Raw genomic sequence first — 23,434 nt, 5'->3', positions numbered from 1 at the left:
AGGATTCCTGGTTTTGCTAACTCATAATACAGTAATTCTGTTAATTCTGCTACGCAGTTACAACTTAATGGAGATAACGTGGCCCTGCACATATAAGGTAATCACAGTCACAACACCAAATACCTCGGGACACGTTTCTGTAGGCTGAAGCTAATATCTCAAAGGCCTTAGCCTGCAAAATACACCCAGATCTGTTGGAGATGCAGCACTTTACCCGACCCAGCGACCCCTGCATCTGGAATAGCAGAAATCTGGGAGTCATCGCACGCCCTGTCGCTCCTTGGTGCAGTTTGGCAAGGCACTAAAGCCAGTCTGAGTCTGCCCTGCCACCAAAAGGGCAGCCCTGCCAGCTGCCCGGGTTGCTGTATGCTTTCACAGCCATCCTCGGGGCAGCACTGGCACTCACAGTGTGGCTGTGAAGTGCTGATCGGCCTGGAAGGGACCACCACCACAGCAACAGCATTGCAGCTCTGCTGGCGGTTTTATCTGGCTCCCGTGAGGCCACAAAGAGAAAGGAACTGGGCCAAAAGCCCGGTTGCCAGCTCCAGTCTCGTGCCAGCACCGGCGGGCTCAGGCTGGCCACTGCAGGGTAGCTTCCCCACGCCTCAGCAGTGCTGTGCATCACCACCAGCGGGACCACCACAAACTGCATGGGCTCGGGGCAGCGCTGCAGATAACTGCCCGCAGCCAGCAGCGAGGTGTGCAGGATGCTCTACAGCACATCTTTCACCTTGATTCAATCAGCTCTTCAGCAGAAAACAATCCTGCAGGTGACCTCTGCTGGTGTAATTTTGCTCAGTTAAACAACTCTTGCATCAGCCTTCCAAAGCCCAAAAGCTGGCGTTCGTGCCCGTGACTGTCCCGCCTGCCTCAGTGCCCCGGTGCAAGGCAGCCCCGCCGCCAGTGCCGGCCGCTTGCATGCTGCCGCCTGCGCGATGCGAGAGGGGCAGCGGCCTTTCGGTGCAGGCCAGTTGCGTCAGGCACGGACCCACATGAGGAAAACTGCCCCATATGGAAGATGAGGTCATCCTTATCCCCCTGCAGAACAGCTCCTGTTGAGCTTTTTTTCCTGTGGAGGTTGCATCATTAACCTGGCTGAAGCACTGAGCTGTGAAAAATCAGATTTAGTGAGAAAACAGAGAGGAAGTTGACAGCTTAATTGAATTTCATATAAAATCCTTCCAGTTATTCCAATCTGGCAGTCTGGCTTCCATAGAAGCTGTTACACCATGATGGTGGGGAACTTGCAGACTTCTCAAAAGTCTCTCTCAAAGGAGAGAGATTGCTTGAATTTTGAAAAAAAAAAGAGAGAGAAGTGGGGAGAATGGCCCAAAATACGCCACAGTTCAGGTACACATCCTCGTGCAACTACTGAGGGCTGCTGCCCAAGCCACCAAAATAAGCAGCACCAGCTCTGCCTGCCCTCCATGTCCGAAAGCTTGGGAAGGCAGCGAGATTTTGCAATGGGCCTGGCAGATCAAAACTAAGAGCTAACTAGTTTGGAGGCACACTGAACTGAAGAGAGAGTACCAAGATCAGTACTAGTGGGAAATAAACTCCCTTCTGCACAAGGTTAGATTCCACACGGCCATTTTGTAAACACTGAGGTGGACTAACCCTTTTGCACAATAATCCTGGGATTCTTCCAGGATGACACCCCTGAACAGCCCCAACGATTCGAGCAATGAGTCAGGCCAAATGTGCTGTTAGAAGTTTAATTCCGAGCGTGGGAGAAGCCCCTGGCCACGGTCATCCCGTGCCGCCCCGGCGCTTGCCTGCCCACGCACGCAGTACATGCGCACGGCGTGGCAAAGCCACAGTCAAAAATCAATGAAATTTCATCAGAATGGGTGAATGTTCCCGTTTATCACGTGTACTCGCTCCCACTCATGGGGAGGGGTGGCTGGGCAGGGGCTCTTCTGACCCCTGCAAGCCTGTAGCCGAGATGCCGAACAATTCCAGGTCTTGGGGAACAAGCTCCTCGCCTGGGGCTCTCGCTGCCCTCCCCGCCCCACAGACGCACTCCGCTGCCACCGGGGGCTGTCGAGCCCGCACGAACACGAATGGGCGGGGGTTTCCTCGTTGTCCACATGGCGGCCGGTTAACACCGGGGCGCCGGCGGCCCCCGCAGCTCGGCGGCCCCCGCAGCTCGGCGGCCCCGGCAGCTCGGCGGCCCCCGCAGCTCGGCGGCTCCCGCAGCTCGGCGGCCCCGGCAGCTCGGCGGCTCCCGCAGCTCGGCGGCCCCCGCAGCTCGGCGGCTCCCGCAGCTCGGCGGCCCCCGCAGCTCGGCGGCCCCCGCAGCATGGCGGCTCCCGCAGCTCGGCGGCCCCCGCAGCTCGGCGGCCCCCGCAGCTCGGCGGCCCCCGCAGCTCGGCGGCTCCCGCAGCTCGGCGGCCCCCGCAGCTCGGCGGCCCCCGCAGCTCGGCGGCGCGCCCAGGCGCCCCCGCAAGGACCGCTCGTTTGCATAGCCCCGCCCAGGGGGCGGCCCCCGCCAATGGGAGGCGGCGGGGTGGGGGGAGGGCGGGTCGGCGCCGCCCGGGGCGCGCAGTGCTTCGCTCCACGCGGGATCTCACGGCGTCGGTCCCGGTCCCGCACCGGTCCCGCACCGCCCCGTCCCGCCGGCGCCGGGACACAGGTAAACCGCGGGGTCGGCGCGTCCCGTCCCCGTCCCCCCCTGCCCCCGTCCCCCCACGCCGTCTCCCCGGCCCACCCGCGGCGGCGGTCCCCGACCCGCCCCGGTGCCGGTGTCACCGCCGGGCGGGGGCTGTTGCGGGGGTCGTGGGGACCGGCAGGGGCCGCGGCGAGTCCCGCGCCCGGGAGGACAGCGGCAGCGGTACTCACGGGCTGCAGCCGGCCCCGGCAGGCACCGGGTTGCGGGAGCCGGGGGGTGTGCGGGGCCGGGGATGTTCCGGCGGAGGGTGCGGGGCCGGGGGCGCCCGGGCGGGGCGATGCGGGGCGCCGATGCCGCCGCGGGTCCGGGAGCCCCTCGCCGAGACGTGCCCGGGCACATCCCGGCGCGCTGCCCCGCCTTCCCGCGGCCGGGCGGCGGGGGGCGCCGGCGGGGCCGGCCGCGCCGGGGCCGCGTCCCGCGTGGGTCGGGCAGCGGCCGGGCTTCACGCGTGGCGGGCCGTGGGAGGCGGCGGGCGAGCCAGGGCTTGCGGGGCCGCGCAGCACGGCAGGTGGGGACCCGCGGCCGGGCGGCCCCCGCGTGGGCGGCAGCCGCCGCACGCATCGCGCGCGCCGCGCCGCACCGCGTCCCGCCGCCCGCCTCGCTGGATGGTTGAAGTCACGAATAAGCCGTGGCCGGCCTCGGGTCCGCAGGCGTGAGGCGCGGGGCGTGGGTCGCCCTTCCCCTCCACGCGGGACGCGCGGAGGCGGCGGCGGGAGCTCTGTAAGCGCGGGGGCGGCCGCCGGGGCGCCGGCGTGGAAGGGTATATTCACCCCTCGAAAGGTGTCGGGAACTTCTGAGGGCACGTTTGGGTGGTTCGGGGTAAGCGCTGACGGCAAATTCTTTTACTCGTAGCAATAATTATTCAAATTATATGGTGCTTCTCTCAGTGTAATCTGTGCGAGTTTATTTATGATGGTGTTAAGAATTGGCGGAAAAAACAGGCCTCCAAAGAGACGGAATTGGTGTTGCAAGCAAGACAGGGACAATCACCAAAAAGTAAGGTGTGGGGCAAAAACCAGGTAGAAACCCAAGGTTTTATAGAAGTTGATAGGAGTTTTGGAAGCCTTAGCTGCAACATGCAATAAGGCATAGTGTTGATGCCCAAGGCGGACAGGCAGGACCTGACAAAAATCAGTAGTTACGGTCCCAAACTATAATTATTTATCAATCCTCTCTGCCATGAATATAGGAACAGAGCCCAGGGTGCCCTGGGACTGAAGTCCTCCGCATACCGGAGGGATGTCGTGTTCCCCCAGGACCCTGGGCTCCATTCGCAGCCTGGCTCCTGCTCCGGGGGCACCCGCCGCTCCCCATGGCCACGGCCCTGGGCGCAGCCCGTCCTCGGGGCAGGGGTAAACCTGTGCCGGGGTGGGTGCCTGGGGCGCTCTGCAAAGCTGAACGGGAACCGCGGCAAAGCCAGGTGTGATGCGCTGTGGGCTGTTTTCACCTACAGCAAACATACGTTCCCAGCCGCTCCAAATTAAACAATTACTGGACAATCTTGTGAGTGGAGTTTCCAGATATATTGGAAAACCTGCTGATTTCCAAGCCACGTGGAAAGATTCAGCCTTTTTTCCCCTATTTTTGCTTCCCTGAGCAGTCCTTCGTCTAGAAGGCATCCTTCAGGGGATGCGGAGCCCCTCCCAGCACGGTTTGTAGCGTAGGGAGGCACAGAGAGATGCTGTCCGGACAAAACGAGCGCAGACTAACGAGTGGGGGCAGAGGAATGACTGAGCAAGAGACTGGGACTAGACACTGCCATGCGCAAGGCATGCAGTAATATTTTCCAGATAACATTTCATTTTTCCCCCCTCCTTTTCCCTCGCAGTTCTTATTTAGGATTTCAGCGCTCTAGTTTTGCGTTCCAATATACACAAGTACCTCACCGGAGCCGCGGTTGCTGCCTGGCTGTGCTAGTCTGTCGTGCAGCAGAGCAGAAGCCCCCCGTGACATCCTGCTGTCTCGCGCGGTGACGCAGGAGAGCCGCCGCTGCGTGCGGGTGCCCGAGCCCCTGAGAGTCAGTGGGCACAAAACAAACTTATAAATTGTTCAGATTCCCAGATAGCCTGATATTTTTTTAAAAGAAAGTGACTGAGCCGCAACTTGCACTGTAGCTTTGCTGAAATGCCTTTTATCTCATGCAGTGAAACTCATTCAGCAGCTCATGTTTTTGCTGCCTTGAGTAATAACGCAGCGGGGAGCACGCTCTGCTCGCCTTGCGCAGGCAAGTTGTCCCATTAGACAATAAAAGAGTCCTTTAACAAATTATGGTGTTTTTAAGTTAGAAGATTTCATGCATCTCAAAAGGATGGCAGTACATTTTGCTTCCCTCCAACTTATGAGTGCATTGATACTGTGTCATGTTTATGTTCCTCTTTGGCAAGTAAAATCTGTTGCTGTGGCAGTCGCCTTGAGATCCCCTGTAGTTTCCAAAGAGGTGGGAGGGTTTTGTTGTTTGTTTTTGCTTTTTACTTTTGGCTAATTAGGACCAGTTGTTTTAGTGGCTTATTAGACTATCAGAAATTGCTGCTTTACCAGGGCAGCGCTATGTGGTTTGGATGTATGCTCCACTTACAAATTAAATGTCTTGGTTCTGGTATGGTTAAAATAATAAGTGAAAAAATAAAAAAATCCCACAGCTTTGAATTTCACGCCAGAAATTCAACAAAGCGTTCATTCCATGTATCGTTAAATCGTGGCTTGAGAAATAGCAGGCCTGCTCTACGCTTAATAGTTTTGCTGGCACGGTTGCGGTGTGCTGCTTCCCCCACCATCCCGGAGCAATCCCGTCATGCTGGCAGACGTCCTTGTGCGTGGAGCTGCCCTGGCACAGGATTCCTTTTGCCTGTGTAACTTTCTGTATTTGGGAAACTAGTTTAAGCTGCGCCTCTTCTGGGGGGAGAGGCTGCGAGGGATGTACCCCAGCTGCTGATCCGTCTGAAGCGCAGAATAGTCCATAAATGTACGAGAGAAAGTGGTCACCTTGTGTTTGCGGGACCGTTTTGCCAAAAAGACTGCTGGTTTGGGTTTTGGGGGTGGTTTTTTTTCTTTTTTCCACCAGTACTTCTTTCTTGTATTACATCGGAGGTACTGCAGCTGAACCCCAGCGCTAAACCCTGTGCTGCTCCCTGGGCGCTGGCACCTAGCTCCCTCTTCGCCACCTTCTGAGATGGTGACAAATCTCCTTTATTTATTCGATAGTGTCAGTAACCTTTACGCTATTTATAGGCTGTGATCATGCCCCTCCCGAGATGTTTGCAAGATAAATTTAGCTCCCTTAGCTTCTCATCACCAATCCTCGCTGGCTTGCGCTGCCTTTCCTTGTAACAGCTAACGAGGCAGGGCCGTGTGCGGGAGCTGCGGCGAGGGGTGACTCACTTTCTATGCTCGTCCAGGGCAGACTTCATCTCGAATGAATCTCGGTCGTTCAGAGCCTGGGGAGCCTGTCCAAGTGTCCGCTTCCAAAAGGCAGCAGCAAGGGAGTGGTGGGGGATTAAGCAGAGGAGCGCAGAAAAAGCCTGCGGAGGAATGCTGCTGTGGGACGCTGTGTTCAGTGCCCGGGAACGGTATGGATGGGAGGGGTTGGGGGCTGTGGCGGGAGGGGCTGGGGGGTGCTCAGGAGCCCTGCCGTCCGCTCCCCGCTCTGCTGCTGGAGCCTTGCAGGGGACTCCTGGCCGAGCCTTCCCTCCTCCCGAGGCTGTGGAGCAGGACGGCTCTGGTTGAAGTGCCAGGTTTTCCCCGGGTGGTTCAGGCTGCTCAGGGAGGTGATCTACAAAAGAGCATTTTCAGGTGTTTCCTATTCCTGGTAGGTGTTCAGAAGTTAATGAGTTTTGTTCCCAAGGCTGGTTGACCACTATTTCTCGCCTGATTTGCTGCAGAAGGTTATGGGGAAAGCAAAACGAAGATTGGTCTAGTGGGGGTGGATTTTATTCTGTTTCTGGCATCACAGTCAGAACCCATCTAGAATACGCAGAAATGAACGGGCAGCCCCAAAACCCCGAAGAACTTGCTGAGTTTTGTAGCTTTGGTCTGAGTTGCTTGTTCTTGGCGAGATGCCGGTCCCGTGTTCCCCTGTGAGACACCCTCGCTGAAGGTGCAAGGTGGCTCCACTGGGGCTGGGGCAATTCTGCCGTTAACTTCAGCTGAGCCATTAATTCACCTTGGGAAGGCTCTGGGTGGTGTTTTTGAGGGAGCTGGGTTCTTGTTCTGCGGTCCTCTGAGATATCTGCAAGCGAGCCCACGCTGAGCCCAGTACATGCGCGGAGCAAGAGCTTGGGCAGCCTGCACGGCTCCAGGGCGGCGCAGCGGGGCTGCAGCTGCGTGTCCTGTTCTGCCGGGGACGGGGACGGCCACCGGCATTTGGCCGTGTCAGACCGACGCAGCTGCACTGGCTGGAGCTGGGCTGCTGGGTCCCGAAGGGGGACTTTGCTGGGGCTGAGCTCTCTACCGTGTCTGGGGTGCCCAGACCTGCAGGCAGGGCTGGCAAAGTCCACTGGCCTCCTGCGAATCAGTGGCCCGAGCAATCAGTGGGTTCGCCTTAATTCCGGTAGCGAAATTTCATTTGCTGCCTTGTGAAGTCTGCGATGTGGCAGCAGAACCAGACGGCTCGTGCCCAGCCTGGCTGGGAATCCCTTCCTGAGCTGCCGGAGCAGCCCACCCTGCCGTGGGAGCAGGCAGCCGCCGCCGCCTGCCCCAGTGACATCCGTGATGCGAAAGGCGTGCAGACTGCCGTCCTGGCCAGAGCAGAAACTCCTGCCCAGAAAAGGGCACGCTGCTCATCTTAAAAGTGTCGGGGCTGGCTGTGACCCCTCTGCCTTCTCTTCCTCTCCTCCCCAGGCTCCTGGCCCCGATGGACTACCAAGAGAACAAGTACCTGGACGAGCATGGGACACGCCCCCCCTGCAGAAGCTGCATGCCCGGGCAGGAGCTTTCCAAGGTAAATCGGGTGCTCTGTAAGGACCAGGAGTCATCTGGCACCGAGGCTTTTACAGTGCTCGGGAATCCTCTGCCGGACTTCCTTCAGAAGGATAATCTTAGGTCCCAGCATGTTGGGAAGAGCTGGGACTCGGTGGGAAGGGATGGTGAACAGTTTCCCTCACCTTGGATAGGGAGGGTGAGACGATGGAAGTAAGAGGTGGGAAGGGACTTCAGGTGGCTGCTTGGGGTGCCCTCTTTCCCCTTCGCCGATGAAAATCGAACTGCCCCCAGGTCCGTAGTGCTGGGTGAAGCTGCGCTGCCCGGCCAGGCCGCACGCTGGGTGGGTGCGAGCAGGACATAGCTGCAGGAGGGTCCGGCCCAGCCTTGGTGGTGGGATTGGCGCTTCCCGCCTGAGCACCTCCCGGGGCACGTTGCTGCCGGAGCTTTCCTCCTCCGCAAACACGGCCAGCGGGCCCAGCTGGGCAGCGAACGGCTTCCCCACACGTCTCCATCCGAGTTGCTCTGGTGGCATCTGCTCTCAGCCTGGCTCTGAGGACCCTTCCCATAAGCGGGAACCCCTCCACCCTTTGTCCCCGAAGAACGGATGCCGTTCCCCTCAGTACTGCTCTGGGACCTGAAGTGGCTCCTCACCGCAGCCGTACGCCCAACCTCGTGTCTTGCAGGACTGTGGCGACGATGGCGGGGGGGATGCGCAGTGCGTTGCCTGCCCTCCTAGGAAGTTTAAGGACAGCTGGGGGCATCACGGCTGCAAGCCCTGCCTGTCCTGCACCCTCATCAACCGCATCCAGAAGTCCAACTGCACAGCGACGACCAATGCGGTCTGCGGGGAATGCCTGCCGGGGTGAGTGGGGCTGGATCCTGGCTCGGGCGGAGCTGTGGGGGTCGCAGCTGGGAGCGTGCAGGGAGGGGATGGGCAGAGGGAGCTTTATCTCAGGCTACCCAGAACACGGGATGTAGGAGATGCCTCTTTGAGGGCACTGCTAATGACATGTAAATCAGACCCATCTGATGGCCCACTTGTAGCCCCAGATAGGAGAACCTGAAGGCTCCTGTGAATGAGCAGTGGAAGAAAACTCCTTGTGGGCCGGAGTTGTTCCTGTGGACACCAGGAAGCCCTGGAAGATGAGTGGCTGAGACCACTACAATTGGTTGTCCCCAAAGAGGAAGAGAGACGGTGCCTTGGGTGATTGGTTTAAGGAGTTGCTGAAATGAAGACTGCTGTGTACGACCAGCCTGCAAAATGCCCAAGGGGTGCAGACCACATGCTGGCAAGCAGTAGGACTTGGGACAGAGGAACGAGTCAGGGCTCTGGTTTATGAGCCTCTTCCCAGACGCAGTTGTAGGCTGGGGTGTTTCTGTGGCTTCGTGGAGCTATGTGGCACTATCGCCCGCTTTAGCCGACGCGGGGCAGGGGGGAGGCGGTTCAAGTGATGCCGCTCCTTGGCCAAAGTGCCGACAGACGTGAAGCAGTAGCTGCGGGTACGGCTTCAGCCAGCGACGGGGAGACCTGCTGCCCCAGGGGGTCCCAGCCTGCCGGGGCAGGAGCACGGTAGGGTCCGCTCTCCCCGGGCTGCAGCAGGGCGGACAAGCTGCCTGCCTCTCCAGAGCTGGGCTGGCGGGGGCCGTGCGGGGCTGAGACCCCCTGCTCTGTTGGCAGGTTTTACCGCAAGGCGCGGATCGGCGGGCAGCTGGACTGGGAGTGCATCCCTTGCACGAAGCAGACGCCCTCCTCCGAGCCTCAGTGTACGTGCTGTCCCTCGCTGGCGGCGGGGGTGAGGTGCTCTGGGCTGGGGGGGGTCGCAAGGACACGGCAGAGCAGATTCGTGGCACACGCCAAGACGTGACTGCATCAAAGGCGCGCGCTCAGATGCGCACCGTCCTTTCGCTCACAGCGCAAGCCGCTGTCCCGCGACCTGCTGGAGGAGGCATGGCTGTTGCATGTGAAGAGGGAGGGGGTGGCCCAAGCCTTGGGGTTAGGCTCCAGCATTTTGTGGCTGGTGTGTTTGTAGGTCGATCCAGAACAAACCTGGTGAAGGTAGCTGTCCCAACCGTACCGCCGCAGGACACAGCCCTTCTTGCGCTGACCAGCAGTGCCCTGGTCATCATCGTACTGGTGCTTCTGGCACTCTCCATCATCTATTGCAAGCGGTTTTGGAAGAGCCAGTGCCAGCGAGGTGAGTCGATGCCCGCAGTGCTTCTCTTCCTTCTCCCTTTGCTGTTCGTACGTGCCCATGGCCGCCTCCTCGCTGTGTAGAGCGTCGTCCCTAGCGTTGCTGCTCTTAAAGCATACAGTGACCCAAACATTCCTCTGCTCATTCAGAATAAACACCTCATCCTGCTTTTTATATCTGCAGGACCTCTCTTGTGCTTTGCCTGCTCAAAGACGCGGAGCAGCCCCCCTCCTCCTTAGTGCCATAATGAGTAGGAGGAGGATGCCGTTTCACAGTCAGAACTGGTGATCCTCTCTCCCTGGGGTTTCTCGGGGCAGGCTGAGGTTTTTTTGCGGGGCAGGACCATAGGACTGGTGAGGGAAGAGGGCAGTAGGTTCGGTGGCTGGGTTTGGGGCACGCTGGCATCCAGCAGCATGCCAGGGAGCTGCTGGCTCCCAGCTCCTCGCCGTCAGACATACCGCACGGCTGAGGACGTGCTGGGGAAGCCAGCCAAGCCTTCGCTCAGACTGGTTCTGCTCTGTCCTCCAAGTCTTCCTGAGGACTCAGAACTTCTCGGGCCAGCGAGCAATGTTCCCGACCACGGCGGTGCCCGGCAGATTCCTGTGTGAGGAGCAGACGTCTGGTCCCTGCTGCCTGGGTGTGAAGAACCTGAGCCCCTGCTACAGGCAGGCAGAAGGTACCTGCTCCTGCTGCCTTCCTCTTCCCCTGGGGGGAGGGAGGGTGGTGCTGGGCCCCAGCTCGCATGGTCCTACAACCTACTGAGATGCCCTTAGGCATGAAGGACGGAGCTGGACGGTGCCCAAATCCCACCAACATGAAATTTGGGACCTCTCTTAAACGCTGAAGGACCTTGTACCAGAAATGCTTGCGCACAACCCCTGCAGTTCCTGATCCCCCCAGCCCACTCCTGCTCTCCCCGCCACTGAGGGAGGGATCGGCCCCACTCAGAACTTTGCAGAAAGGCACAGAAGTGGCTTTGCTCGGTGGTGGTGCTGGGGAGGACAGGGGTCTGGGCTCTGGCAAGGTGCTCCCAGCTCTGCCCGCAGGCCCGTGGCCGATGGGTGTCACAGCGGGGCTGGCAGACCCCCGGAAGGGGCCAGGGCAGATCCCGGGCTTTGCTGAGCTGTGCCTGTTTCTGGTTTCAGGCCCCGTGGAAGCGGTGCAGTTCATTTCAGACGGGGAAGCCGTGGGTCTCCAGCTCCCCTCTCTCCAGCCAGAGATGGACTTGCTGCCGGTCGGCACTGCCTCCAAAGCCCAGCTGGGCAGGAGCTTCCTGGAAAGTCAGCCCCTCATCCGGGCCTCGGGCCACGGCAGCTGCCTGGCCGGGGTCCTGCCACCCTCCGACCTCAGGCAGGGCCAGCCAGGCACGGCGGAGGCCCTGGCCCCCCTCTCCTCCTGTGCCTCCGAGATGCAGCACAAGTGGCCGCATGCCCCGGTGGAGTGCACCGAGCTGGACCTCCAGAAGTTCTCCACCCAGGCAGAGTTTGTGGGTGGCGAGCGGCCAGAGGACGCGGCGAGCCGGGCGGTGCAGAGGATGCCGGCAGAGAGCGGTGGCGCAGGGCGGGAGGGGGCCCAGCGCCTCCCCTCCACCTTCCCGAATCCCACCGCCCAAAGCAGGGAGCAGCCGGTAAGTTCCGCCGGACACCCGGGGCTCGGGCAGAGGGTACTGGGCTCGCTGGTGCGTCAGGGACATAGGCTCAGGATCATTAATATCTGGGACTAACTGGTAATTACCAAAAATGGTTTGGCAGATGTCTGGTGATGTGTCACCCACCAGGCCATCAGCCACGTAGACGTGACCTGCTGGGGAGGTTTCAAACACCCAGAAGACCAGAGTCAGTTTATTTGAATGTATGAGCATATCTTTAAATGACGTGCTCTTGAGTGGTTCTTGTCCTCTGGCTCCCTGGAAAGCTGACCTGGCAGCGGGGCGAGCTGGTTCCTCCTCCCTCTCTGGTGAGCTTGTAATGAACCCGGTGACTAACACCGCTGAGGCTCAGAAAATGCCTGGCAGAGAGATGCATTTAACAGCTTAGCTCCAGGTGCCTGTTTATGGAAGTAGTTTGCTGGGAGGCCCTGGAGCATCCCGAGGAGGTCGGTGGCTCCATGGGATGGTAGTCCTGGAAGGAGAAGCGCCGTTCCTCTGAGCCTGACGGCCCTGGGAGCAGAGACAGGAGTTGAGTTCTCACCAGACTGCCACCAACCTTTGTCTTGTCAGGTGGATGAAGCCCAGAGCCTCGTGACACAGATCAGCAGCACGGCAAAGGGTAAGTGTCTTTCCAGCCTCATCTTTGTTCTCCAAGTATTGGGGTAGCAGAGAGGGGCAGATTCTTGGAAGGGAGCTCCTCCAGAAGCCCACCACAGCTACGTGGAGGTGCCGGTCATCTCAGGGACTTACCTGACTTTTGTGGCCTTTGGTGCTAGTTCACAGGGTAGATTTTCTGTGACGCTGCCTCCGTTGGTCTGTGGGTGGGTGGTGGATGGATGCCCAGTTGTTACCAGTTACCAGCCTCCCTGGGACTGAGCCAGCTCCATGTTGCTGAGCTCTGAAAGCGATGCTGGAGGAGATACCTGCCCTGCCAGCGTGGCATTTCTCCTGCTCAGCAGGAACAGGGGCTGGAGTCTGGCTGCTCTGTTTATCCTTATCCTAGCTGGATAGGTTGGATTCTAACCCTGCTTTGCTGTGTTGCTGCCCCCAGGTCTCCTGGTAGCAGAGCTGCCCCATTCCCTGGTGCAATCACTTGCCTTCTTGTTGGACCCTTCCTTGAACGGTGTGAAGAACTTCAGCCACGTGGCAGTGGAGCTGGGGGTTGCGCCCCAGTTTCTGGGAGGGATATCTGGATTTAAGCAGCTCATCGCTCACTTCACCTACTCGGGAGAGGCGGTCACCATCCCGCTGCTGGCCCAAGCTCTGCTGCGGCTCCAGCGGTTCGATGCCTTGCTCCTGCTGTGCGACCACTTCACGCTTAGCCCAGCTCAGGGCCGCCAGCGCTAGAGGACAGGGAAGGGACGGAGGAAGCTCCAAGCACTGTGTGTACTGGTATGGGAGAGGATCTGGTAGTCCTGTGGTCACATAATCTCTCTGGTGTACACGTGGGGAATACGTGGAGATGGTCTTTGCATCGCGGAACAGAAGGACGCGATGGGGAGCGTCCCTCCTCGGGGGAGGGCTGGGAGGCTGCAGCTGTGCCTCCTCCCAGCCTCCGTGCGGGAGGGTTTGCTCAGGCCCCTCCGGAGGCCATTTTTCTCGGGCTGTGTTGACACCCCTGTCTGGCAGCGGAGTGCCGTCAGTCTCGGTGCCGCCCACGCCACGCTGTTCTCACTCTGCAGTGAGCCCTGTGCTACCCCCACTGCTGGCATGGGGTCCCTTGGCCAGGGCGCTCAGTCTCCATGGGCAGCCACCCTCCTGTGGGCCCAGCCATCGCTTCCCTCCCATTCCAGCTTTCCCGTCCTTCGTGTGGCCTGTGCTCTGCTCTCCCGGGTGCCGGTTGCCACTTGCCCAGTTTACTTCTTGCTTGCTCCTCCCCCTGTGCACCAGAGACAGTCCTCAGCGGAGGACCTGGCCGTGGCTGCTGCACCAGGCTCCAGCCTTTGGTCTCCCTGTGCCACACCAGTGCCTTCCCCTCTCCACGTCCTTTTTGTGAAGCGGTGCAGTTTTCTTTGCAGGAGTCTCGGACCGGTCCCCGGCATGGGGTGACAAATCCCTGTTACAGCGCAGTGCTGTGGCCGCCGGCCTGGGGCGGGTGCTGGCTCGCTTCCCGGGCTCCCGCCGCGCGCCCTGGCACCGCGGACGCCTGCTGACCGCCAGCCTCCAGCGCCGGGGCTTTGCAAACCGCGCTGCGGTGACACAGGGCGGCAGGGGCAGGGCTGCTGCCCCCCGTGCCCCAGGGAGCAGCCGGCGCTCTGCCAGCGCTGGGCGGCAGCTGGAGGCTGCAGCCTGTTGACCACGGCTGGGTCGCAGTCGGTGGTGACGTCCCCGCGCCACTCACGGCAGAGCCGGCTTGTTTTAAAATAATATTTTTCCTTTTCTTTTTTTCCTGCCTAAAAATGGCCTAATTTTCTCACTTCTGGGAGCAGCTGCTAGCGAGGGGAGCACCCTTCTGCTTTTACTTTCTTCCTGGAGGATTTGTCAGAGCTTGCAACGGTCCCGCCTACGCCGGGTGCCCCTGATTTTGGGAGTTGTGCCCCGGGGCTGGTGGCTGCAGGCGTTCGGGCTGTGTTCTCCTGAACCTGCCCCCAGCCTCTGGAGCATTTCATGGGATTCTGTGGGCGGCCTGACAGACGGGGCTTAGGGGATGCAGCGGGTGCCGGTGCCGGAGCCGGGCGCTGCGCCTGGCCGCCTCTCTGCAGTCTGGCATGTCTGTCGGGGGCGAGTGCCTGCACATGGGGCGAGGTGGCGCGGGGGCGGCCAGGCATGCGGGGAGCTGCCCCAGCACGGCCGCCAGCTGGCGTGGGGCCAACGCGGCGGTGCCGGCGCCCGGCCGCGGATGCCGTTCCTGCTGAGGTCATGGGCAGAGCAGCCGGCGGCGGGTGCCGGCGACCCCCAGTTCCCCACGACCTGCGGTTCAACGCCGGGCACCTCTCGGTGGCATCTGTTAAGTGTCACCCCGGGTTGTCCCAGCACCCCCGGTGGCAGCGGCCGGGCCGAGCTGGCAGCGCTCGCTCTGGCGCTTCGTTGCTTTGTTCCTCAGCGCCGGGGCTGGCTCTGGCAGCTGCTTTCTGCTTTCTCTCCTGTCGCCGGGGTCCTTGGCTGTGCTGGCGGCGCGGCCGTCGCCAGCAAGCGGCACTGTTACCCTGCTGCCCGCCCAGGCACCCGGTGGGCATCCCTAGCTCAGCTCACAAGTTTTGCCTTTTATCTGACCACAGTACTTGGAAAAAGCGGGCGACCTTCTGGGAAGGCAGCCCTTTCCTCAGACCTGCCCGCACACGGGTATTAATAGCTGCTGTTCTTTTTTCTGTTCCCCATTAAATGCTGTTAAGACTTGAACATGCTCAGGATATGGTTAGATAACGGGAGGCATGGGCAATTTCAGCTGGATGTGACGCTTTCTCTCCCCTGCTGTTCGTTTCTTCCAAAGTCAAGGTCATTTTATTGTTCTTCCTTCCGCCAGACCCAGAAGTATTAGACCTTGTACCCGTTTTAGGCCAGGGTTAGTCAGGCTCTCGTTACATGCTTTGTCTGTTATGGAGCAGTCAGGAAAAGCATTTCTAGAGCAAACGTGGCCTGGGGTCAGGGTTTTTTTATCTGAGGTTTTTCTGGGGCAGGGAGAGAGTGTTTGGATTAATCACATACAAAATGGAATAAATATTTAATCCCTCTGTGGACGCACTTAGTCCCTTCCAGCGGGAATTAAGATAAATTCTCCTACAGCATCTGAGTAAGAGGATTTGTGCAGCTCAACTCACCAGCTCCAGCTTTGAAGTGGGACCGTGGCTTGTCCTGCCTGTCCCTGTGTCCGTGTGTCACGGATGCCACCAGCGGGTGGTACCTCAGGGCGCCCAGAGCTGAGGCGGCCGGGCAGGACAGCAGAGCCATGGGCAGGAATGGCTGTTAAATTAAAAGCCGTGAGCAACGAGGGCATCGTCACATGTGTGTGCCGCAGGTCCTTGCGTTTGTCCCTCCCGCGGGTGCCGAGCAGCTCTGCTGGTGTGCCAGTGGCGGGGCTCTGGACCCATTGGATGGATTATTTTTTAATTTTTTTTTTTCCCTCCCTTTAAAGAAATCAACCCCATTCCCTTTGTAGTTTTTAAGGTAAACTATTATTTTTCAGGTGTTTGTCTGAGCAATATTATTCATGGTCAAAACTTAACCTCTGCCTCGCGGCTGAGGAGGTGGCATGTGGGGTGGGTGCGTGCCGTGCCATACACAACGCGTAGGGTGGGCTCGCGCCGTGCCGTACGCGGTGCGCAGGGTGGGCTTGTGCCTTGCCGCAGCTCCCCCGCCGGCGCTACCCCTCGAGCCCCAGCGTGGAGCTGGCAGGAGCCGGCAGCGTCAGGCACGGGTGGTTCTAGCCACGTTTTAAGCGTGGTTTAACTGTTCTCTGTCCCACCCAGAGCCTCGTATGTGGTCTTGGTGCGAGTCGCCGTGGTTGGTGCTCCGGGGGGCTTGACCCTGCACGAGAGCGTTGCGGGACAGGGCTTTTTAGTGGTGGAGCACCCCACCAGCTCCCACCCAAGGGCTGCTCCCCACTCTCACCGGTGTCTGCGCCAGGCCCCCTCCTTCCAGCTGCAGTGACAAAATCAGCTGTTTACACATGGGCCAAAACTTCTACAGGTGGCCTTTGCCTCACCCCCCCCGGGGACCCCTTTGGCCAGACTGCTGTAAGCCCAGCTGAAGCCCAGGGTAGACGGGGAACCATGAGAGCCTGAAAAATGGGGCATAGCACTGCGGTTTGGACACCAGAAATGGCGGTGGTCCCTGGGAGGTGAATTTCTTTAGCTGGGAACCAATGGACTTGATACTTGACTTTTGCATTTTAATAGTATTTTCAGGACAATACATGGAATGTAGGGGAAGGAAATTCCCATGGCGCTGGATCTCGTGTTGCAGCGTCAGGAAGCTCTTCATGCCAAGCTGGCATGGCTCAAAAAGAGTGGAAAAAAAAAATGAAATAATTCGGCACCTGTGCAAACTGTAGCTGGGGCTGAACAATGGAAATGCTCTTATGCAGCATATTCTTTTTTTGTTTTGTTTTTTTACAAGCAATTATTTCTGACACTACCTTTGCCTGGAAGTCTGATTTGCAGAGGAATTTATATGATTAGTTTAAGTCCAGCCCTGTTCTGGAAAGCTCTTAAGCACAGACTTAAAAATAGGCACGTACTTAAATCCTATTAAAATGAACAAGCAATTGGTACATCCTTGGGTGCTTTTCTTGAACAGGGTGTTTATAAGAATTGTACCTTGAACATGCTCTTACACAAGCAGGCAATACTGAAGAAAACTTGGTTTTAATGAGCTGGGCACCCTTGTCAGAAAAGTCTGCAAGTGTTAGGGGGAAATGCCCTATGTGTTTTGAATTACTTAATAACGCAGACTCTGGTGCTTTTTTAAAAAAAATAATAATAAAAAAATAAATTTCTGTAGTCGTGGTTTACCTAGGGGGATACATGGTATTTTTTATGGTTGACATTATTTTTCTGTAAGGAAGGTTATGAATAGGTTATTTATATTTTTGTAAATTCTGTGTCATTACCATTGTAATTCTGAAGTAGAGTTGTTCCTGTTGTTTTTTGGGGTGATGTCTGTATTCAAATAAAGCAGTAGCTGAAGCTCCTGCCCTCTTTGTCAAACAAGGGGTGTGTGCATGCTCCACATTCCTCCTAGACCTGGTGCTCTCGAATGCCGTGTGTTTGTAGTTAAATAAATTTCGGGGTCGGAGGTGGTGCTGCTCGGTGAGTTCTGATTCCTCTCTCCTGCCCGCAGGTCCGTCCCTTGGGCAGGAGCGTACAGAGGAGCGCGACCCCCGGCTGCCTGCCTGCGGCACGGGGCGGACCCTTCCCCGCGGGGTGCCTGCCCCGACGGGGGCATCAGCCACTACATGTGGTGCAAGTTTAATCTCCCTCAGAAGGGTCAAATCCCAGGCAGGGTTCGTCGCGGAGACCTCATAAACGATGCCCAAGGAGCTCCCGTTCCTGAAGCTTCGCTGAGGAACAGTCGTTCTTTAAGCGCAGTAATTACAGTGCTCATTAAGTCTGTTCATGCCCTTACGCTTGGTCTGTTCTTTAAAATAATTATTCAGATCTTTTTAAATTCAATTATTCAAAATAATTGAATTTTCATTTCAAAAAATGAAGGACATGATTTTCTTTTCTGATTAAAGCTATTATTCTCGTCCAAACTCTCACAGGCTTTATACTACTGGTGTTGCTAAAGCTCGTTCCTGTTGTGAAATATACCCACGTGCGATGCTGTTGCGTGCAGTCCTGCATCGCTACCTGTGCCTCTGCCGGTAAAGCAGTACGATAGCTAGGGGTAGAGAAGGCCCAGAAGAGCCAGTCCTTCATCAACGACTGCAAAACCGTAGCACTGGTAGAGGTATTTGCGTGCGTGGTTTCCAAAGAAGCCTTTTCCAGGGCGTTCCTTGGGTGCCTGGGGCCTCTGTTCTCGCAGGTGTTCAAAAAACATGCAGACGTGGTGCTTCAGGGCATGGTTCAGGAGGCCCGGTGGTGTTGGGTTGACAGCTGGACTTGACGATCTTAGGGGTCTTTTCCAACCTTAATGATTCTCTTATTCTACTCTATGCCTTGCCTTACCTTCGAGTGACTCCTGGTTTTGGAGCTGTAGCCACCCAGGACTTTCCATCCTCAGCTGTCTGAGGACTGGACAGGCTGCAGTGAATAAGGTGTGGGTGCGTTTGGCCCTTCCTCAAGGCTCTGCTCTTCTGGAGACGTCCCTGGGGTGACCACTCCCATGCAAAGCAGACGGTTACACCCAAACCAGGAGCTTCCTGTGAACAAGAGGCTTACACCCCGCTCTGCTTTTTGCCTTAGAGCGTTTGCGTTGTCTGGTCTCGCCTCATTTTCGGCCGATGCACAAGGAACGATGATAAACTCTGTTCCCCTCAAAGTATCTCAGATTCCTGTTCTCAGCACTGTGATAAAAGCAGGCATCCGAGGAGCAGAGCTGGCAGGGGGAACGTACTCTGTGCAAGGAGATAAGCGTGGGGTTGAAAACAAGCTCCTAGGTGGTCAGAGCAAGGCTGACTGGCACCTCTGCGGTTCCTGGTGCCTCATCGGGCACAGGTTGCAGAGGGGCTGGCAGCAAATCAAGAGGCTGGGGTACATGCGGTTCTCACCTCAACTGCCTCCGGGAGGAACATCTCCAGCTGGGATGTAAAACTGATACAAAGGCATTCAAAGCACACGGGCCGACTGCTTGACAAGGCTCCAGTTCCAGAGGAGGATGCCAGTAAATGCCGTTTGGCCCACAGGAGGCATGTGCACTGGGCGTCCTCCTGAGCTGGTCTCTGGAGCGGGAATGCAGACGTTGTGTCCTGCCTTTCACAGCAGCCACAGCTTGCAGCCAGCGATCCTGCCAAGCCAAATATTCCTGACCGATGGGTTCTTGCTTCGATGGGTTTTTGCTTTAAAGAACTCGGCTGCAACGTGTGGGGTGTTGAGATGCATTGCTTGCTTCCCCATACGAGGTAACTGCAGAGGTGGAGACCGCTCTGTGTCCTCGTGTAGATCGGTAAACCCTGAGCAGACCTCATTCAAGACCCACCGAGGTGCTGCTGCAAGTCGAGCAGGATCTTTGCATCTTCCCCGCAGGGGCCTCGCTCCTCAGGGCACGTCCTTCTGCCCAGTGAGCACAGAGCCGCGAAGGGGAGCTGATAGGGAGGTCTTGGCCAGGCTGAAGGAGATGTGCCTGCTACTGGAATGTTCCAGGTGGGATCCCTGGAGGCTTAGCAGCCTACAGCAAGAGCCAGGCTAATTAACGAGCCCTGTATTAACAAGGACTGCATGATCTGTGAACAGTTGAGTCAGACAAGCTTTCCAAGGTTTTGCTCACATGCAGATCCTGGGTGCACAGAGCAAGTGCTTTTACAGTAAGACCTTTTTCCTGAAACCCTGTGTTGCTTGTCCATCTTTGGTCTGAGATGATCTGGACTAAAAATGAGATTGCATGAAAATACAGACCAAAAACCTGTACTTACAGGGAGGAGAGGGCAGGAAGAAGGACATGACCAGAGAAAGGCTGCTCTTTTCTCTGTAGAAAAGGCTCAGAAGAGGGAAGCGTGTGCTCCGCAGGGGAGTTTGGCTAAACTGCAAAGCGGGGGTGGAGCGAACAAATAGCAGAAACGATGAGGGGTGCTCAGTAACGCCCTGGCAAATGCAGCTTTCCTGCCTTTGCACTTCATTTGCTTGCCTACCCTATAGAAAGCTATGATGTTTAAACACAGGCCAACAGGGTGTGAAGAAAAGGGAGCTGCCACAAGAGAGGCAGAAAACCCACTGGTGGGGAGTGGGGGCGAGCCCCATGCAGCTTTAGCCTGGCCCAGCTGCTTCATTAGCGCACAGAGGTGCCTGACTGCATGCAGTTATGTGACAGTTAGAGGAATCTTTCACAAACCTTCAGAGTGTATTTCAGGTGGGTGGAAAACTGTCAGACCAAATTGTTGTGTCCATTGAAGATAACGTAAGCCAAGTCATTACCATCTCCTTACCCAGCATGAATAGTTTGGCAGAATTTAGGTAGGCAGCCGGGCACCAAGGTGCAACTGGACTTGGGGGCTCACCAGTAAGGAAATTATGTTCCTCCAAAGGTTTCCTTCAAACACCTGCAACAGGCTGTCCTCAGACCCAAGGGCAGGGCGGCCGTGGAGAAGAGGAAGGAGGGGAAGAAGGTGCTCCTGGCTCCCTCCGTGCTGGCACCGCGCAGACCCCAGTGGCAGCAGAGCCAGGGCCGTGCCCTGAGCATCCCCTGTGTCCCCAAGCACAGCAGCAGTGGCAAGCTGCTGCAGCGGCTTTTAGGTGGGGGGAGGCTGGTGGAAGTGGCAATGCACAGGAGGGTCCAGCCCCGCCCCCCAGCCTTGCTGTGTGTACCTATTGTGAGCAGGAAAGAGCAGAAACCCCATGGAAATGATGGCAGGGAGAGAAGGGGGTTCACGAGGGTGAAGTCAAGCAGAAAGCCAGTAATTAAATTTCAGCTCATTTTCATGTCAGGAGGGACAGGCCTGGGTGATGCTTAGCTCTCTCGTGCTCTGCTGCTGCTCCTCGCGTGGGAGTTACTCGTTCCCGTAGACATCGGTCGCACTTAGCGCTGTAATAAACCGCTTCTCCCGCTGGGCTCATCTTGCTCAGCCGTACAGCTCCGCGCTCTCCCTGACAGAGTAATTGTGGCACGGAACCTTTTAAATGTGCTCCGCGCCAGTTTCTTTGTGCTCCTGCCTCCTCTGCACAGGGGGGCTAGAGGACAGTTAGTTAAACTTCGTTTGCTAAAAATGAAGGCTTAAGCCCATTAGAGAGAACTGAGTTTCCATCCCAAGTTTCTTTCCCTCTCCACTTTCCTCTCCTTCCCTACAGATGATTTTTTTATTGTTCTCTGATTTTCCCATTTTGTATTTTCCACGGGCTTTCCGTGCTAAAAAGCTCCACCGTGCGTGTGTTTGGGATGCCGGCGTTTCCGGCTGCTACTCATCACCTGCAGGGTAAGTGCAAGGGTCACCCCATGGCTTTGCTGCCGGACGAAACCGCACCCAGGCCTGGGGGCTGTCTCTGCCATTAAATTGCCCCCAGATTTGAAGAAGGGACCCCCCCGCCGCAGCCCGCGCTGCCCCAGCTGTGCAGATGGAGGGTTGGGGAACTGGACACAGTGTTTGGAGAATTAGGGGGACATTGATGACAGCAAACCCTCTCAACAGGAACCAAACTGGGAGCAACAATAACCACCATTAAAAAAAAAAAAAGATTAAAAATGGGAACCTAATTCCTTTTATTGGCAGCAGAAGTTAATTTTTAAGGAAAAACATTGCAGCTCCAGTCAAAAAGCCTTGCTGATGAAAAACAAACACTTTTTGTCTTCAGGGACAGCCTGATGCCAATAATTATTACGATCTGTCAAAAATACATTATTATCCCAGTGAAATTCCTGTACTCCTTCCCTGAGTCCTGGTGGTAAATTAGATTTTTTTGAGACTGGCCAACCTATTTCTGTGTGGCAATTATGTTCACATAATATTTCTGTGTGGCAATTATTATGTGAACAGGAGCCAATAGACTGGATAATGGGCTGATTTTGGATTTGAAGGCAGCTGGATTGGGGAACAAGGTTTTAGCAAAAGAATGACGTGTTTTTGCAACCCATTCAATATGTCTTCAAACTCCCCCTCACATCCTCCTCTGAGCTGGTTCTGAGGAATAACTGGCTTACAAATAAATACCCCAACAAATATAGTAACAATAGAGCCGGTTTTCATAATTTCTTACCTCCTGCAGTTCATTTGAATCCATTAGGGGTGACGAGTGCACGGGTGTTCGCCCCGGCCGCTCCGGAAGCCGGACGAGTCAGAGAGGACCCCTCCTCGGGGCGGGGGCCTCGGTCCTGCGCCAGCCCTGGTGCTGCTCGGTGGGTGCCGCAGGGTGTGGGCCACGCGGTGAGGACCCCTCCGTGGGCAGAGCTCTGCTGGGCGCAGGGCAGGCTGCGCGCTGCTTTCCCGGCCTCACTGAGGTCTCACCTGTCGTGTCCGAGAGGGTCCTGCCAAAGTCTGCGCCCCCCTGCCGCGGCACCGACGGAGATGCGCGCCTGTCCTGGGACACGTGCGCCACAGAACGGCTCTTGAAATGGCATCCGTATTGATATGCTAAATATAAATATCAGAAATATAAATAATAGAAATGAAATGTAATGGAGGAAAGGCTCGTATCCTCCACTTTGTATTGGGAGGGGGAGCACAGAACATATTAGCAGTCCTTAAAACAACAAATAGGAAAATACTGCCGTTCTTCCCACCTTCACCCTCACTCTCTCCTTCCTTTGCAACGACTGGGGAAACACAAAGGCAAAACAAAAAATTTGAGGACTTGGCTTCAGTAGGAATACGTAAATCAGTTCAGGCTTGGGCACTGAGGCTGTTCCTAGTCTGGCACAAGCCGAGACCAGCTCAGGGCGGTGGCGGTGACTGCCTAGCCGAGCTGAGCAGCAGGGAGAGGCCAAGGGAGGTGGGATGCGGGACAGGCAAGTGAGGGTGGAAGGCCCGAGTGGCTGGTGGGCGACAAGGGGAGAAGCAGGAGTCGTCCCCAGGAGAGCTGTGAGCGCGTCACTTGCCGTACATGCCATCGCTCCAGACGGGGCTGGACACGAGCTGCCGTGAGCGCTACTTTCCAGCAAAGAGCTCTGCTTTTCACAGCTATTAACTTGGCCTCGCCTGAGTAATGTCCACGGATTTTTGCCACGCTCTGTCTGCCTCAGACTAATCCTGGTTTTATTGGAAAACTCCAGATGAAAGAATTAAGCTTTTCCCAGGAATGAGGTTGGTGGAAAACATGTTTCATGCACACATGCACATACAGGATTTCATTCATCGTAGCTGGCCGTCATTTAGCTGGAAATGGCAGTGCCTGTAGCGTAACGCACAGGCAGAAGAACACAAATTTTCACAGGCAGCCTTAACTTCCTGCGTTTTTACTGTTTGATTCTCCAACTCCCATGTTCCCTACAGCCACGTTTTAGAATGTTTTGGAGTAGAATATTTTGGCAAAACCCAGCATATAACTTCCTCGAGCACGTTGCTTTTGCTCGCAGGCCAAGGCAGATGCAGGCTCCGGGTTGATTCCCGGAGGTACCAGCAGCCTGTCCCAACAAACACACAACCCGCAGCAACACTTGTAGGCATCCCCCCCTTCTTGCTCCGTCCTTGCTGGTACAAGGCACTGTGTCCACGCCTTGCCCCATCCCCACAGAGAGGAGCTCCAAGAAGTTCTCAGCAGCTTTTAGAAGCATTTGAACGACGTGACGGTTTTAGTTTCCGGGCGCTTGGTGCCAAGCGTGGCACCACCATGCGGGAGCCAGCAAAGGGACGACGAAGCAAACACTGCAGTGCTACCTTTGCCTCTGCTGAAAGCAGCAAGGCTCCTCAGCTGCCTGCGCGGATGAACGGGCCTCTGTTCGGGTCCAGCTGCGTGCCCCGTGCACTCCTGTGAATGACACCTT

At 57.0% G+C, this 23,434-nt stretch overlaps 1 protein-coding gene across 4 annotated transcripts; it reads left to right on the top strand.

Moving 5' to 3' along the window:
- The first annotated feature begins 2,512 nt into the window (after window positions 1-2,512).
- On the top strand, window positions 2,513-17,617 carry EDA2R (ectodysplasin A2 receptor). 4 transcript variants are annotated; one of them, XM_064462780.1, is made up of 10 exons: window positions 6,078-6,237; window positions 7,508-7,607; window positions 8,272-8,450; window positions 9,267-9,352; window positions 9,619-9,783; window positions 10,310-10,456; window positions 10,926-11,407; window positions 11,999-12,047; window positions 12,480-12,810; window positions 17,207-17,617. In XM_064462780.1, the coding sequence occupies exons 1-9, from the start codon at window positions 6,200-6,202 to the stop codon at window positions 12,773-12,775; spliced, it is 1,542 nt and encodes a 513-aa protein (XP_064318850.1). In that variant the 5' UTR covers window positions 6,078-6,199; the 3' UTR covers window positions 12,776-12,810; window positions 17,207-17,617. The 4 variants fall into 4 exon arrangements, with proteins under 4 accessions (XP_064318851.1, XP_064318850.1, XP_064318848.1 ...); XM_064462778.1 differs by having other exon boundaries at window positions 12,480-12,820; XM_064462781.1 differs by lacking the exons at window positions 6,078-6,237; window positions 17,207-17,617 and adding an exon at window positions 2,513-2,635 and having other exon boundaries at window positions 12,480-17,161.
- Window positions 17,618-23,434: the final 5,817 nt, after the last annotated feature.

This window comes from Phalacrocorax carbo, chromosome 11 (assembly GCF_963921805.1).
Source record: "Phalacrocorax carbo chromosome 11, bPhaCar2.1, whole genome shotgun sequence".
Taxonomy (NCBI): domain Eukaryota; kingdom Metazoa; phylum Chordata; class Aves; order Suliformes; family Phalacrocoracidae; genus Phalacrocorax; species Phalacrocorax carbo.
Note: the sequence above shows the minus strand (reverse complement) of the source record. Positions and strands in the feature narration are given on the sequence as shown.